Source organism: Ammospiza caudacuta, chromosome 2 (genome assembly GCF_027887145.1).
Source record: "Ammospiza caudacuta isolate bAmmCau1 chromosome 2, bAmmCau1.pri, whole genome shotgun sequence".
Taxonomy (NCBI): domain Eukaryota; kingdom Metazoa; phylum Chordata; class Aves; order Passeriformes; family Passerellidae; genus Ammospiza; species Ammospiza caudacuta.
The window spans coordinates 55086827-55103239 of NC_080594.1; the positions used below are offsets into that span (position 1 = coordinate 55086827).

Sequence of the window (16413 nt, forward strand, 5' to 3'; positions counted from 1 at the left end):
TGGCCCAGGAACTTCCTGAGCCCAACAGGCCAGGCCAAACCCATGACACAGGCTCTGCATTCCCACAGGCCTGCACCCTGCTGCCAGTACAATGGCAGCACGGGTGGTGACACGCTTCCTTTTCCCAAAACCACTGAGGCATGCCAGCAGTGAGGAAATAGAAGCCTTCCCCAGAAATCCCATCTGGGGTCTGGAGATGTTTGTTCCCCACAGCAAACCAGCTATGGTCTCCTCCAACTGTGCCCTCTTCCCCTGCAATGCATCGGGTTTTTCTCTCATCTGCCCCATGGCATCATCCCCACCCCCTCCGGGCTGGGGATCAGAGGCAGAGCTCTTGGGATGCACCTGCCCCATGCCACTAGGGCGCAAGAGAGGCGGCAGAGATGGCAGCCTCCAGGGGGCAATCCCCGAAAACCACCCCCCAACCCGCCGAGAATGCTGATCTTAAAAGCAGGCAAACACACTGTCCCCACAGTCAGCTGGCGAGCGCTCCCCGCTCCACGGAAAGGGAGACCAGCCGCCGGGGCCGCTGCTGGGGCAGCCAGTCCGGGATGGTCCGAGCTCGAACAAGTCGCCGGTTCCAGGGCAGTCTCTGACGCCGACACGGAGGACAGGGTCTCTGATAGCGGCAGAACTGCTGGGGCAGCCGGTGCAGGCGGCGGGAAGGCCGATGGAAGCAGTGGGGGGGCCAAAGGGGCCGGAGAAATCTTCTCCTCCGCTGAGCCGGAAGCTGGAGACGCGTCGTCGTCGCCTAACTACTCAGCAGAGACAGGAAGTGCTGTTTCTGCATTCTCAGACGCTGGCGCTGGCAGGGGCGGGAAGGCCTCGGAGACCGGTTCCACCCCCATCTCTGAGCAGGGCAGAGTCCGAGAGGCCAGCTGGGGAAGGGCCTGCCGGGGTTCCAGGGGCGGCACCAACGGCGCTAGCTTGAGCGGGACCACCCACTGCCATCCCCCCGGAGAGAGAGAAGGTAGGGGAGGAGAAGGTTCCATCTGCGCAGGCTCCGGAGAAAGAGTAAAAAAACCTTCTTCTCGCGGCGAAGTTTCAGCCCCCCCCCCCGCCGCGAAGCAGGGGGGGCTGGGAAGCCCCAACTCATCCCCCACCAGGTCTTCTCCCACTGGGGATGGTGGAAACGGGGCCTGCCCATAGCAGTTAGAAATCCATGGAAAAACAGCTGCTCTCCGTTTCAAAACTGGGAAGAGCTTTCTAAATGCTGGGTAGACAGGAGGCAAAAGGCGTCCCTGGCCCCAGACGAAATAAAAAATGGAATCCATGCACTCCCACACGAAAACATCCAAAGCGTGTAGGACATCAGTAAAGAACTCAAAAAGCTTTGCCCATCGAAAGAACTCATAGAGATCTGTTGCTGACAGAAAAAAATCATCTTCTCTACACCATTCTTGCCAGAGGGCAATAAGATTCTCCTCTGAAGGAGAGAACTGAACCTCTTCCTCCAAGGCATGCGTCTGCCATACGAACAACCACAAACTACGAAGGGCTGGTTCATCAGGAAGGGCTGAATCCTCAGGGATAGAAAAGCCAACAGTACCTTTTGAAAGAGTCCAGCATGCTCTGGCTCGCTCCACGGTTCTGCTGCTTTTTCCGAACATCTTTCCTGATGGTTTTCCAGAAGAAGGTTCACTTGTGGTCAGCCTTGGCTGTGAACTCTGTCCAAATCAGGATCTTCAGTTCTTCAGGTCCTGGCTTGAATCCACTTCTGTGGTCACTTCAAAGCCACCACCAAATACTACACATATAGGATTTTACCCAGTGCAGCAATTTTGCTCCTCTGGTCTTATCAAATTATTTTTTGCTCTGACACGAGGGGTCACCAAATATTACAACGACCTGAGGAGGTCTCTAGGGTGAGAGAAGGATGAGAATCTTGTTTGGTGATCAGAAGGCTGGATTTATTGATATATGATATATAATACATTATAACTATACTAAAAAGAATAAAGAGTGAAGTTGCAGAGGCTTGCTAAGCTAAGAATAGAATAGAAAAGAATGAATAACAAAGTTCTGTATCCAGGGAATCTGTCCCTGAGCTTGCTCCTGTGATTGGCCCCCAGTTGTAAACACGGAACATGATCCAATCACAGGAGCACCTGCTACATTTCACAGCAGCTGATAACAATTGTTTACATTCTTCTTCTGGGGCCTTTGCTTCCCAGAAGATGCACAAATCCCAAAGAAAGGATTTCTATGAAAAAAATGTCTGCGACACCAGGGCATCTGGTAACTAAGCAAGGAACTGTCCCTAGATCTCTGCAAAAGAAAAAGGATAAAGGCAATTGTAATTAGAAGATATAAGCTAATGACTAAGGCATGTGCTAATGGCCCCTTAATAAATCCCTTTTGAGCTTCCTGAAAACTGGTTTCAGGATCCTCTACTTGGAACCAGCTTGATGTAGTTGGAAGTCTGGATCCTGACTGCTCCAAAATTACACTGTTTAAACATCCAGCTTTAATAGAATGGCTTTGAAAACAGCTGGGTTCCCAAGGGTGTTCCAACAGGCTGTTGATCATGGATGCTTCAGGGCCAGCATTCAGACAAACATGTTCTTGTTTGCCAAGATGAAAGGCAGAATAGCTGTATGCACATAGCACAAAGACAGCACACTTGTCTAGAAAATGTTATTCCTGTACATAAATAAAGTCTTGTAATGTCAGACTGAGAAAGGAGAGAATAAACAGCTTCATAGTCACAGATACATGATTTACTGAGAATCAAGCCATGCTTCAGTCCTGTACAGTGATAACTCCTTCCCCTCCTTCATGCAAAAATTAATTCATTTCATTCTCTGATAGTCTGAATCTGATCATAATAAAGTCCCTATATATATGAACTTCATTTGTACCTGTATTTGCCAAGAATTTCAAAAAGAACAGGTATAAGTCATTGAGCAGAATACAACAAATGGCCTTCCATGAAGGACTCCTTTCTCCCTGACTTTCTGTAAAGGAAGAGTGGGCTAGGAAAGCATATAAATGAGGAGCCAATAAATCTTATTTACTGATAGTTGTTACTATTCAATTTCATAAACCAGGGCATCTTGACTTTCCTGTGTCCAGAACACTCTATGCCTCTGCCCTTCCCTTTGTGGGTACCCTCTACAGCACTGCAGTACAAAGAAGACAAAGTGATTCTGATTCTCTTGCTCTTTAAAGAACTGTCTCTCAAACAGAGCAAATCAAATAACACCCCTCCACACACATACACTTGATAATGAAAAACAAAACAGAAAAGCCTCCACGACTGGGTAAAAGAAGAGACAAAGTTGCTATTTCACAGCTTCAACAAATGCCAGAGAAGTGTGCAAAAATAGCTCTAGTTCAGGAAAGAAATTCCTGTTAATAAGTTAGAGGCACCCTTTTCACTAAGGGGATTCTCAAGTGTGAAATACTTCTTTCAGAAAAATTAACCTTTGATAACACTTATATGTGAGAAATGCGTGGCATTAAGCCAGAACAGAAAATATAAATTTTGCTGTCCAAAAAACTATCCCAGAAATAAATATTCCAACTTTTGCTTGAAATGACATGCAAAGCATACATGTGAGAACTACACAGAAGGTAGTTCACTGCTTGATTAAAGTGATAAATTATTCACAGAACACAACCTGTGAATAAGTCAGTGAATGACTCCAAGGTGTGACTCCCTTGGATCATATAACAGAGTCCCTGGTGAGAAGCTCAACAGGACCTGGCAGTTTGCTCACAGCCCAGAAAGCCAATCATATACTGGGTTGCACCAAAAGGGGGTTGGCCATCAGGTCAAGGGAGGGAATTCTGCCTCTCTACTCCACGCCGGTGGGACCCCACCTAAAGTGCTGCACCCAGCTCTGGGGTTCCCAACATAAAGGTGGTGAGATTCTGGCACAGATTGCCCAGAGAACTTGTGGATACCCCATCCCCTGGAAGTGTTAAAGGCCAGGACGGCATGGGGTTTTGAGCAACCTGGTGAAGTGGAAGGTGTCTCTGTCCATGGAGGGAAGTTAGAACTAGATGATCTGTAAGGTCCCTTCCAACACAAACCGTTCTGTGATTCTATGAATGTCAGCACAAAGGCCAGAACACATGATCAATGTTATCAGTTGTTACAAGATAAGAAGGAAAAGATGCTGACGTTCAGACACAGGTATGAGTTGCCTGTGTTTGGCAGCCACAGTTGTTGGCAATGGACAGAGCAGCTAATCACGTATTTCCCTGCCAGGAGAGGATTGCTTCTCTTATCTAGAGCTTTGCTTCCATCTAGTTTTAACTTTCTTAATAAGCAAGGATCTCCCTACTTCTACTGAAGGATAATGTTCCATAGTCTAAAACAGTTCACTGCTTTTCTTTTTTCATTTTTCAAATGTATCCCATTTTTTATATTTACTGCTTTATTAACCATAGTGACTATACCTACTATTTTTACAGTAAGCAATTTTCTGTTATTTATGGTAGAGAGAGAGAGAGAAATATTATTTTAAAGTAGGCCTGAATTCAATTATTTAGATTGAGAGGGAATCAACCTGTGAAACAGTAATAATTAGAATTAGCAATGCAGGCTTCTGCCAAGGTACTCACTGTTCCACACCACAAAGGCATATATAACAACTCACCTAGACTAGGAGACAGCTCAGGACATGTCCAAGGATGTTGGCTCTGCATAGGGGGGGACAACATCCAGAATGACACAGAGCCTACCCAGAAGCTAAAAGCAGTAAATATACTCCATTCATTGTGAATGGTAAATATAATCCATTCATTGTGAATGGAAATCACCTAGACTAACAAAATGGCCTGCAGTTAAGTTTTACTTCAGAAATTTAAAAGAACATCAAAGAGGCACTGTTTTGAAAATTAGTAGTGTTCCAGTAACTAAAGCTGCGGAGAGAACACGGGCTAATAACTGTCCAGTGTGAGGTTTGAGGTATATTCTAAAGCCTGTCCTGCACATTTTTATTCATGTCTGGTTTTGATTGGTTTTACTATCTTGTAAATCTTAATTTTATTAACAATTTTATTTTAAAAATTATTTAAATTTTTTACCATCTTGTGTAAATCTTAACTTTGTTAAAAAGCTGATTTACTTATGTCTAATTATGTGTAAATATATGCAAGGGCAGATTTTCTTTCAGCATACCTATTTAATTTACCTGTTGTCATGGGACAAAGGTAAGGGATGAGAGGGGCATGGGGAAGGAAACCTATTTCTAATGGCCATTCTTGTCACACATATACTAAAACCAGAATACATATCATAATGCAAACCAAACTTCTGTTTAGTTAATTTTTTTATTTCTATGATTGCAAAAATGAATTTGTCTGTAATTCATAAAGCTTAATGAGTTTCTGATTACCCTCATTTTGTATACTTGAACAGTGCAAAGAGAGACATTTATAAGATTTGATGAAATTGGCATCAAATTTTTGTATACTTATCTGAAAATCAAGCTTTAACAGACTGATTGTAGTAGCTAATACTCCTTTGCTTTGCTATTTGTGGTAAGATTTCAGCACTCATTGGTACCTGGGCATTTGTATCAGTGAGCACATTGATCATCTGCACATCACCTTACCTTGAGGGGAGATTTGTTTTCAGACTGCTGAGCTTTTGAATCTTTCCATGACTGTATCACTGTTCAATTTGGCTCGAACATCAAGAGCAAGTAGGGAGAATAAATGGGGAGTTGGCTAAGCAGTACAAGGTACAACAAAGCAGAAAAATCTCTCTTGACTCTATACTTGCATTTGGATCCCTCATCAAACAATGTGTTTCTAAAGCGATGTATTTTAAAAACTGTTACTTCTCAGCTTCCTCTAGCAGTCTTCTTTCATTCCTGTTTATCTTTCAAGTACCACTCCTTTCTTTTTAAAAAACCCAAATGCTCTCCTTGACTCAAGCTGTTAATTTTAGGACAACCCACAGCAATAAGGTTACAAAATACTTTGCATTTAGATTATATTTGTAGGGATATCACAACACTGAATGTATGAATTTCAGAGTCCCATGTCTCACAGAAATTCTTAGTATGGCTTGTGCTCTTACAGCACATGATAAAGGCAAATGCATTTTTGTGTGATAGATAGATAGATAGATAGATAGATAGATAGATAGATAGATAGATAGAGAGACACACAGATAGATATTAACTGAACAAAATGCATATCATCCCTTATGGAAGAGTGCTAAAACAACTTTAACAATTTGAAAATATTAGTTCAGCTATAATCATTAGTACTATCTTGATTTGTAAGCAGGACAAATCAACTTCTTCTAATGATTATTACCTTTCTGGATCTTAACCTGTATCTGTTTTTTAAAACATGTTGTTTCCAAGACAATTAAGAACTGGATGGTAAGAACTAGCACAGAAATGTAGAACATTAAAATGAACTATTTCACAAATACAAAAGAAGAGACAGCAGAAAAATCAGAGAATCTATTTAAATATTTATTTAGAGATATCAGCCTGAGGACAAATGAACTTATTACATTTCAGTAAATGAACTTATTGCATTTCAATAATTGTATTTGTCCTCTCCTTTTAATTGCACCTGGGAATACAAAACATGATGCAACTGCACCTGACTGGATAGCAATGATGGATAGAGTGGTGATAAAATTTTCCAAACATGACCTTCCTTCTCCAGCAGACAGATTTACAGAAGTGCAGCCCAAAGAAACAACTACTTTTTTGATTTCTTTTCCACTGGAATGTTTCTCTTTTCTGAGCAAACCAGGCAGAAAACAAGATGAGAAAACAAGTGGCAGCTTTTTAAGAAGGACTCGCTTTGTTAGCTGTCACTAATTTACTACTTGTCTATGTTTCTGTGCCCTCAAGCAAGCAGACTACAAGGTTCTGGGTTAAAAAAAAAATAGATGATGCTTCACATTCCAGTACAGTAAGAGACTCAGTAAATATCAAATCAATTTGCTAACTAATTAACCCCTTCAATATCTTTGTAATGAACTGTCAGTTTTCTGTGGCTTTTTGTTGCTCTTTTTTCTTCAGAAGAGGAAAATGAGAACCATGGAGTCAAAGTATGCTTCCAGGCATAGTCTCCCATGAAATCCTCACATGTTACCAGAGTGTCTAAGAATTCACCTTTTTCTACAAGAGAGGGAGTTTTCAGCAGAGCATTTGGTTGGAAAGATTAACTCCCTGAATAATTTTCTCATGTAGTCTTTAACTGCTTTGGTCTGCTGGTCAGACTGGCCCATGCCAAACCCGGCTGTCTCAGTGAGGCTTCACAGAAGTGGATGAAGGGCCCAAACAATTCTTCCTAGAATTTAAAGGTTATCAGTTTCCTATTTCTTTTAATTAGTTATCATGTATATACATGCAGGGAGTGTGGCTGTAGAAAAATGTGATTTATTTTGATTCATTATTACTTTGGATTTTTATTTTAAATAATGTTGGGAGAACTTAGAATTTTAGGAAGACATTCTTTCAAGATGCATTCAAAGCAAAAGAAATAAACAAAAATTATTTGAATGGACCTATAATGTGAAAAAAAACCCCAAACATTTTGTGATGACATCAAAATAGTTAAGAAGTGGGACGAAAACAAAGCTATGCGTGTGGTATTTTCTGAGCTCCCCAGATGGAGGAGGAATTGATGAATCTGACCCCATGTTCTTAAAAGGCTAATTTATTATTTTATGTTATTTTATATTATATTAAAGAATACTATGCTAAAACATAGAGGAAGGATACAGACAGAAGGCTTAACAAGATACTACTGAAAAACCTGCGACTCTCCCTTCCAGAGCCCACCACAGCCTGACCATGACTGGTCATTAAGTCAAAACAATTCACATGTTGGATAAACAATCTCCAACCACATATCAAAGCAGCAAAACACAGGAGAAACAAAGGAGATAATATCACTTTCCTTTTTCTTTGAGGCTTCTTAGCTTCCCAGGAGAAGAAATCCTGGTGAGGGGATTTTTCCAGAAAATATGACAGTGACAATGTGAAATTTTTGTCTTTTTCACTACTGACACAGATCAAGGCTGAGTCCTAAAGAAAGGTTCTGGCAAGTTGTCCTAGCATGGCTGTAACAGAGATGAAAAACACTGAAGCAGATATGGGGAAAGTAAGCCTTAACTGACAAAAATAGTCAGTAATTCCTGTTTAAACCCTGGAGCTGGAGATCACCTCACCCATGACTGCTTGGTCAAAGGCAATGAGGACCGAGTTACTCAGTTCACGAGGACAGAGTTACTCAGTTCACTGCAATTTTTCTAGGACTATACCATCATTAACTATTTTGACAAATGAGAGAGAAATGTATTATGACAAGATTGAGGGCGAAACAGAAGGGCTACAACTGCAAACGGCATAATCATTTGTCTTAGTAACAGGAAAAGGGAGCTTCAGTAATTGCCAGGAAATAAATGGAGTCAGCAGCATTCTTTAATATGGGATGAACTGCTGTGTGCAGTGAGAAAGGCAAGAACCCACGGAAAGGAGCTAAGACAAATAAAGAGGGGCCAACAGCAGGTGATCAAGCAGATGGAAATCAGTGGGACTTCGCAGCCATGCAGAAGTAACCCAAGGAGAGAACTGACATCCAAAGGAAGAAAGGGCAAGGAGCAGCATGCTGACAGCCACATGGGCTGTCACTAGAGGAAACAAAAAGGCTAAGTGGCAGAAGCCAAACTGCATCCCTGTATCTGCACTCTCAAGTGACAGTGGATGAAGAGCAAGGATGCAAGTACAGCCTGGAGACAGCACTTGCAAAGCTCAGCAGCAGGAAAGCTTGGATCTGGACAGCCACCACATGACCCCAGCAGGGCAGGAGGCTGAGCAGGCTGACAGGGCGTAGAATCCCAGAAGATGATGGGATTATGTGTATGTCTCAAAAACGATAGCTGGATAGCAACGGAGCCAACCAAGGATTGTTTGCACTAACAGATGAGGATTGCTGGTGTCAATGCTCTGTGAGAAAGGAGAAGATGTGGCTGGAGACGGGGGCCATGAGGAGGGAGGTCAGCACTCTTCCTGGTCTAACAGCCTTGTTGTAGTTCCTGGAGATGAGCCCAACACAGTATCACACAAGCATGGGAATGAGGGCAAGATGTGGGCATGGGCTGTGGGAGGAGATCAAGACCATCAAAGTTCCTTGAAAAATGCATATTTTATGATTGGCTTTTCACAAATATGAAAATGAATATTATATGTGTTACGTTAGAAAGTCATGCTGTATTAATTTTCTTAAGTAGTGTGTTAAATATAGTTTTATGTTATAACATAATGTTAAAATAGAAGCTATGCTATCTAAATACCTTTTTTAAAGAGAGGACTCACACCGAAATAGCACCCATAAGACACCTAAATCTTTCAGAGAAAAATAATTTATTGGTCTCTTATCGAGTCCTTTCTGCCTTGCTCAGCCCTGAAGATGCTGTTAGGATTCAGAGGAAGAAGTTGACACTGACCAAACAGAATCCTGTGTTTGAATGGAATTTTGGCATCATGTATGAGGTGTACGAACATGCAACAGGCTGTTGCTTTTAAGGGTTAATCCTCTGTTAACGGGTGTCGTTTTTCAGGTTTGTGCTGCCCAGAAAGAGGTACCTCGACTGCCTCTAACTCTTTGTTTTTCTTATCTCATATTGTCCTATTCCAAATTGTTCAAATTATTATTACTTTAATTATATAGCTATTTTTATAACCATTTTATTACTATTAAACTTTTAACATTTTAAAAACAAGTGGTTGGCGTTTTTCACAAAGCTCTCTGAGCTATTTCCCAAAAGATCTGAAAGAGCAGACTGTGCACGATAATTAATTTGCATAGAAAGCAAGAAACCTGCCCATGAAAAGGTACCTCCCTCCAAAGCTGAGTAGCACCTCATTTTTCTCTTTTCTCTCATTTCTTAATTTTCTTTTCCTCTCTCTGACCCCTCACCCCCTCTAATTCATCTTGTGAAAAACGCCAATCTCTTGTTTTTAAAATTCTAATAGTTTAATAGTTGTTTAACAAAATTATTATAAAAATAGTAATACACATAGAGTAATAATAATTTGGACAATTTGAATTAGGACAATATGAGACAATAGAAACAAAGAGTTACAGATGTCCGGGTACCTTTTCTGGGCAGCACATGCCTGAAAAAGGACACCCGTTAACAGAGGATTAACCCTTCAAAGCAATAGCCTGTTGCATATTCCTACACCTCATATATGATACATAAATTCCATTCAAAGGATTCTGTCTGGCCAATGTCAGCTTCTTCCTCATAATCCTAGCGGCATCATTCTGCCCGAGTGAGATGGGAAGAAGTTCGTTTCTCCTGATAATGGAGCAATAAATTCTCTTTCTCTGAAAGACTTAGGTGTCCTGTAACTGCTATCTCGGTGCGAGTCCATTCTTTAGAGAAAAAGTATCCTATATTGTATAGTTTCTATTTTAACATTTTGTTATGACCTAAAACTATATTTAACACACTACTTAAGAGAATTAATATAGCATTAATTTCTGACACAACACATATAATATTCATTTCAATATTTGTGAAAAGCCAATCATAAAGTACGCATTTTTCACAATGTTTCGCTCTTTCCTTTCACCCGGCCCTTACATCCAAACCCACTACCGTGTGCTTACACAGTAAGTCAGGGGCTAACAAACCAATTCCCCCGCCAAGCGCGCAATATACTAATATAACGTTCTGATTGCTTGCAGACCCTCCGACTTCCACGCTCCTTTCGACCACGAGCATTTACCACCCGGGGCCAAACCACACTGGCGGCTCTAACACGGCCTCTAACGCTTCACGCCAGCGGTGCCGCTACAGTCCCGACCCAAATTTCTCCACAGCGCCCCGGGGGCGGTGCCGCCATTACGGGGGCCCCGCCCCTGAGCAGGCCGGGGCGCGTGCGCCCTGCGCGTGGCGCCTGCGCGCGGGCGGTGCGGCGGAGGCGCGGGAGCGGTGCGCTCGCTCAGGGACCGGCCGGGCCGGGCCGGGCACGGCACCGCCGCCCTGCAGGACAGCCCCGCCGCCGCTCCCGCCTCCTCCGCCTCTTCCTCCTCCTCCTCGTCGCCGCCGCAGCAGCAGCAGCAGCTGACGCTGCTCGTGATGCAGCCCGGCGGCGGCGAGGAGGCGGTGGCCGGGGCGGCGGGGGTGGTGCTGCAGCCGAGCGCCGACCCGCAGCTGCCGCCCTCCGCTAGCGGCGGCCTCATGGTGTTCTACGAGCTGGGGCCCCCCGGCGAGATCGAGGTGGGCGAGGAGGAGGTGGAGGTGGAGGCGGCGGGCGGCGAGAGCACGGCCAGCTTGGAGGAGCTGGAGGAGGAGGAGGCGGCGGCGCCGGGGACTGCGGGCGGCGAGGCGGCGGCGGGCGGCGAGTGCAAGAGCTGCACGTACGAGGGCTGCAGCGAGACCACCACGCAGGTGGTGAAGCAGCGCAAGCCCTGGATGTGCAAGCGGCACCGCAACAAGATCTACAAGGACAAGTACAAGCGCAAGAAGAGCGACCAGGCCCTGGGGGGCGGCGGGGCGGCGGCCGCGGGGGGCGGCCCGCGGGCCGAGGTGAGGCGGGGGCGGCGGGGCCCGGCCCGGACACCCTCGGGTGCCGCTGGTCCCTCGGAGCTGGGGCTGCCTGGGGGCTGTAGGGATCTGTCAGACGGCCAGAGGACAGGGAAGAAGTTCAGGGCCGTCCTGCAGCTCGCTCTTCTTCAGCCAAACACCGTTTGTTTACAGTTCTGGCGTAATTTGTGGAAGCTTACAGCTATACCAGGTTCCAAGAAAAAAAATATCGCTGGAAGATGCTTCGCTTGCAGCGTGGCTTTTTTTCCCGCGGTAGGAAAGTATAGACTAAGAGATATGTCAGACTTGTTTCTCAGCTGGTGCTGTAGTGTGGGGTTTTAAAGTCACAAAGGCTTTGGGTATCAGGTGTACAAAAGTCAGTTGGGTAGGTTCTTCAGGATGCTTTTTGGTTTTTACTTTGATATTAAATGGCAGGTAAATATTTCCACCACGGCTAGTTCATAATTAACTTGTATAAGCTAATGTGTATTGTTTAGATGGGGAAACTATCAGTGGGAAAACTAATGGTAATGTACATTTTTTAAAATACTCTTTTTCCTACAGTTTGTGACTCAGCTAGGGCCCTTCTGTGATGGTCGCTTGTACAGAGTTAGTGTTTCAGATCTTGTATTTAGATGAAACAAAAAAGGGAAATAGTTTTACACTAAATACATTTACATAATTACACAATGAGTTGTTTGTGCTCAAAGGGGTAGGTGTGAAATAGTGATTGTCAGAAGAAGAAAAGAAATCTTACCCGGAGCTCCTGCTAAAAGCCACCTTTTTATGTCATCGCAGCTGTGTCCGGAGTAGTGTGACTGGGAACTGATCTAACTGCAAACTGGCCACCAAAATCTTTTCCTGTTTCCATTTTTCTTCATGTAAATATAATAGTAACCATGCTGGGTGTCACACGAAAGAATCTTTTGTAGTATCTGTAAAAGCCACGAGGCAGGTGCTTTTAGAAAGGGAAGTGTACATGTTGCTGCTAGGGAATGTTCTCTCATCTTCTCTTTCAGTTCAAAGGACTCGCTGAGGTTTTCCTGATGTATTCTGTAGCTATAATTGATAAGTGTTGCATATAGTATTTTGGATTTTTGTTGAACCCTTGTAAGCTCTGTGGCTCTGTTACATTCTGGTGGTTTTTTCAGGTCTGCTACCTGGTGTGAATATTCACCTTGTTTTTGAATCTTGTTAGTGTCAACCTAATTTGCCAGGTAGTGTTTACATTAGAACAGTTCCTCTTGTGTTTGTGATACTTAGTCCGAGTTTTTTTCCTTCTCACATTGAAAAGGCATGGCATGCTTGTTTCCAGTGAAAAAGTTACACACTATTATCATCCATGCTGTTTTGTGAGCCTTTTCTAATTCGAGTATCTACTTCTCATTTTAATAAGAGAGCACACATTATTGAAAAGGAGAGTGAATTCTAGATTTATATACCAGCATGACTTTTCCTCTTCTCTCTTCCTTCCCTGATAGTTCATCGTGCTCAATTCATGATGTGTCTACACAAATACTTGTGCTAGTTTAGGAAAGGGGACAGTATGGGAGAAGGGTAAAAATGCCGCATTTCATGTAGTGATGGGTTAACACTTTTTGATCTGTAGCATGAAATAGTGATTATTGCATGTTGGAAGAGGGTGGGTTTTCTTTTCCCAGTTTGTGCAAGTGGAGATTGCTTTGAATGTAAGGAAATTAGGGCCTGAAGTTGCAGGAACAAGCAGGGTATTTAGTGCTAACTTTACTTTTTTACAGTGATGTTTATTGAGGCCATTTTCAGTAAAAGTTCCTACTAGAAGTTTCATTTTTCACTTCTGTGGAGTGGATAGAAGTGAAAGATACTGGTATAGTTTTTTATTGTTCCTGCTTTTGAACTCTTTCAGGTAGATGGAAATATCAGTAAGTTTTGAATGTAATACACATAGGATTCAGCATTGGTTGAAATTTTCCAAACCTTTCATATTTTCTTTAGAGCAGATTGTAGAGCCACATTGTACTAGTTTGTCTAATTCAGATGACTGTACAGGGAACAGAATAAACCTGGGGGGGAAGAAAGAAGCCTGTAGCTTTGGTGTGTTCATCATACTGTTCTGAAGTACATTTTGGTACTACAAGGATTATTGTCATTCCTGCCCAATTACAAACGGTAAATATCATTCATTTCCACAAGCTGGAGGCTGACCTGTTGTAAATGACTTCATTTTTAAGAAATGCAGTCAAATAAATTGAAGCCCTTAACTAGCCCTAGTAACCTGTTCAGTTTTGCAGTATAGAAGACTAACTCTGAAGATGCATTGCTTCACTCTTGCTGGTGAAATAGTGAAAGGAGGTGGAAAGAAGAGGCCAGGTCTTGAATAGACAGATTTCCATTCCTGTGCTGTTACTTTGCTCTTCAGATTAAGGAGGCAAATGTTCTTTACTCTTGGGATTTTCTGTGTATGACTGTATCAGAGTTCATTGTCTGACCTCCCTTGTTTTTTGTTTTTGTTTTCTGTCGTGTGCAGGATAGTGCTGAAGGTTCAGTGTCTGTCACAAAGCAGAGAACAGGATCCATTGGAGATCGCCCAGCAAGACCTACTCTTTTAGAACAAGTATTGAATAAGAAGAGGCTGGTAAGTCTTGTTTTTGAGAGGTTTTGGATTCAAATAAGTGAAGGCAATGTAACAGTGTTTACCTGCCACCATTGTGAAAAAAGAAAATCAGTTTAATAAGCATGCACTGCAAGTGCATAATTTCAAATTTGAAACATGCTTCAGAGATGTGTGCTTCAGTCTCTCTGTGAAGAATACTAAGATGACTGAATTTAATGATCTGAAGTTCTGGTAGTAACAGATGGGGTGGTTTCTTTAGGGTAAATAGTGCCTACAGTATAACTGAGATGGTTTTAGCTTGTTCAAGCAAAGCCTTGGGTAGAACAATGAATGGACTTTATTGGTCTCATGTAAGGTTTACTGTGGTGTGTTTTAGAAATTGTAGATGTATCATATCAAACTTAAAGTTGTGTATATGTGTGTTGATAAATCAAACTCTAAGCAAACAGTGTGATTTATTATATTTGCAGACTGCATGAATGGCGAGTCTTGTAAAGTTTTTTAAACACTGGTTTCTCCTTTAACAAGTTAAGCCAAGTGCGGGGAAATCATTCAGTACCTACAGTTTGTTCAACTTCTTCACTACAACTTTCTTTGCTGCATGTTTTTGCAGTCTCTATTCTTTAAAAGCTATGGGACTGTTTATTTTCCTCTGTTACTTGTGCAATTAATGCAATTTAACAATCCTCATTATAGTGCTGTAGTGCTTGTTCAGAAATTTGGAAAGCTTTAAAAGAAACATCATGTCAGTCTTAGGTATACAACTACCTAGAGGTATTTCTTGATAATTCTTTCTCAATAATAGCACTTTTTTAGTGATTGTGTCTAAAACTCAGAGGAGTATTCATAGCTCTTCAGTTTTCATGACAAAAACAAGTAATGAACTGTGGAGTAATTTTCATATATTCTCTTGTTCTTCATGCCCACTTACTGGCTTGCTGTCCCCTTTCCTGGCTGTTTCCATGAACATGGCTTTTAATTAAATTTGAAAGGTATCTTAGGAATTAAACATTATTTTTTAATAGACGTACAGCAACCAGAAGCTCTTTTAATAGATTTTCAGAGCTTTTGCACTAATTATGTCAAGGCTCCTTAAGAACTCAGGATTCCTTCCAGTATTCCTGAAATTCAGATTCTCCTTGATCTGGTTCTTGCTTCTCTCTTTCTCCTCTGACTTGCAGTTGCAGTACCTCTTTGGTTATATCACTGAAGTAACCATGCATAATGAGCAAGCATCTAGGGAATTAATTCAGCTGAAAAATAACCCTTTTCCTGTAATAATTTTTGGAAGGAATCAATTCCCACATGATTTGCCATTTTACCTTACAATCACTTGTGCTGCCACCATGCAGGAATGAGAGTGAACAACTACAGTTGGATTACAGACTGCAGCCATTCAAGCCAGGAGCCAAATGCAAATACTTTTAGATACTTTGTCTTTTGATTAAATGCAGAGGAGTTTTTTAAGTCATTCCCTATGGATGGGCTTCTGTTTTGAAATGTTGGGAAATTCTGGACAATCAGTGAAAACCATAGAGTATCTTGAGTTGGAAGGGACCCACAAGGATCATTGAGTCCAACTCCCTGCTCCTCACAGGACTGCCTAAAACTAAAATATGTGCTATGGGCATAGTCCCGATGCTTGAACTCTGACAGGCGCATGAGCTTTGCTTCAGGATTACAATATTTTATTCATTTGTTAAACTGGTTTTGAGCGATCTGCCGTGAGAAATGTAGAAATTAGCTCAGTTGAAGCACAGCTGTAGAACTGAAGCACAACTGAAAGATGTTTTGGTTCTTGTATGTCAATAAATTACTCCTGTTTGCTATACTTACAGGGTTTTTATGATATTAAGCAACAGCAGTGGGTAATGTGTGAATTAGTGTAATGGAAAAATATTACTGTGGTAGCTATTTAACGTATGTGAGTTTTGTAAAATAAAGTTCACTTTCTCTCTCTTTCAGTCCCTACTCAGAAGCCCAGAAGTAGTGCAGTTTCTACAGAAACAACAGCAACTGTTAAGTCAACAAGCTTTGGAACAAAGGCAGCAACAGTTTCAAGGTGCACCTGGGTAATGAGGAAAGATCAATGATCTGCAGATGAGTCTGGTGCTGAAGGAGGGACAGGATCTGTATTTTGTATAAATACCAAGAATCTCAGTGTTTAAACAAAAATGGAAGTTGCTGTTGTTATGTATTTGTTTCCTGTTTGCACTTTTTTGAGGTTTTGAGCTGCTTGGGTGTCTGCAGACTTGTGAGCAGACAAGGTGGTGTTATGGAAACTTCCCAGTCT

The 16413-nt window shown here is 42.3% G+C and overlaps 1 protein-coding gene across 1 annotated transcript; it reads left to right on the forward strand.

Annotated features, from left to right (window-relative positions):
• The first annotated feature begins 8046 nt into the window (after nt 1-8046).
• On the forward strand, nt 8047-16313 carry RFXAP (regulatory factor X associated protein). The gene is made up of 5 exons (XM_058825583.1): nt 8047-8091; nt 10687-10786; nt 10869-11530; nt 14034-14141; nt 16086-16313. The coding sequence occupies exons 1-5, from the start codon at nt 8047-8049 to the stop codon at nt 16194-16196; spliced, it is 1026 nt and encodes a 341-aa protein (XP_058681566.1). The 3' UTR covers nt 16197-16313.
• Nucleotides 16314-16413: the final 100 nt, after the last annotated feature.

Bases quoted from the DNA above. Each gene is read 5' to 3' on its own strand.
- RFXAP (XM_058825583.1), top strand. From the start codon at position 8,047: ATGGCTGTAACAGAGATGAAAAACACTGAAGCAGATATGGGGAAA. The intron at 10,787-10,868 runs GTGCCGCTACAG...GCCCCTGAGCAG, and splicing joins TCTAACGCTTCACGCCAGCG to GCCGGGGCGCGTGCGCCCTG. The intron at 14,142-16,085 runs GTAAGTCTTGTT...TCTCTCTTTCAG, and splicing joins TATTGAATAAGAAGAGGCTG to TCCCTACTCAGAAGCCCAGA.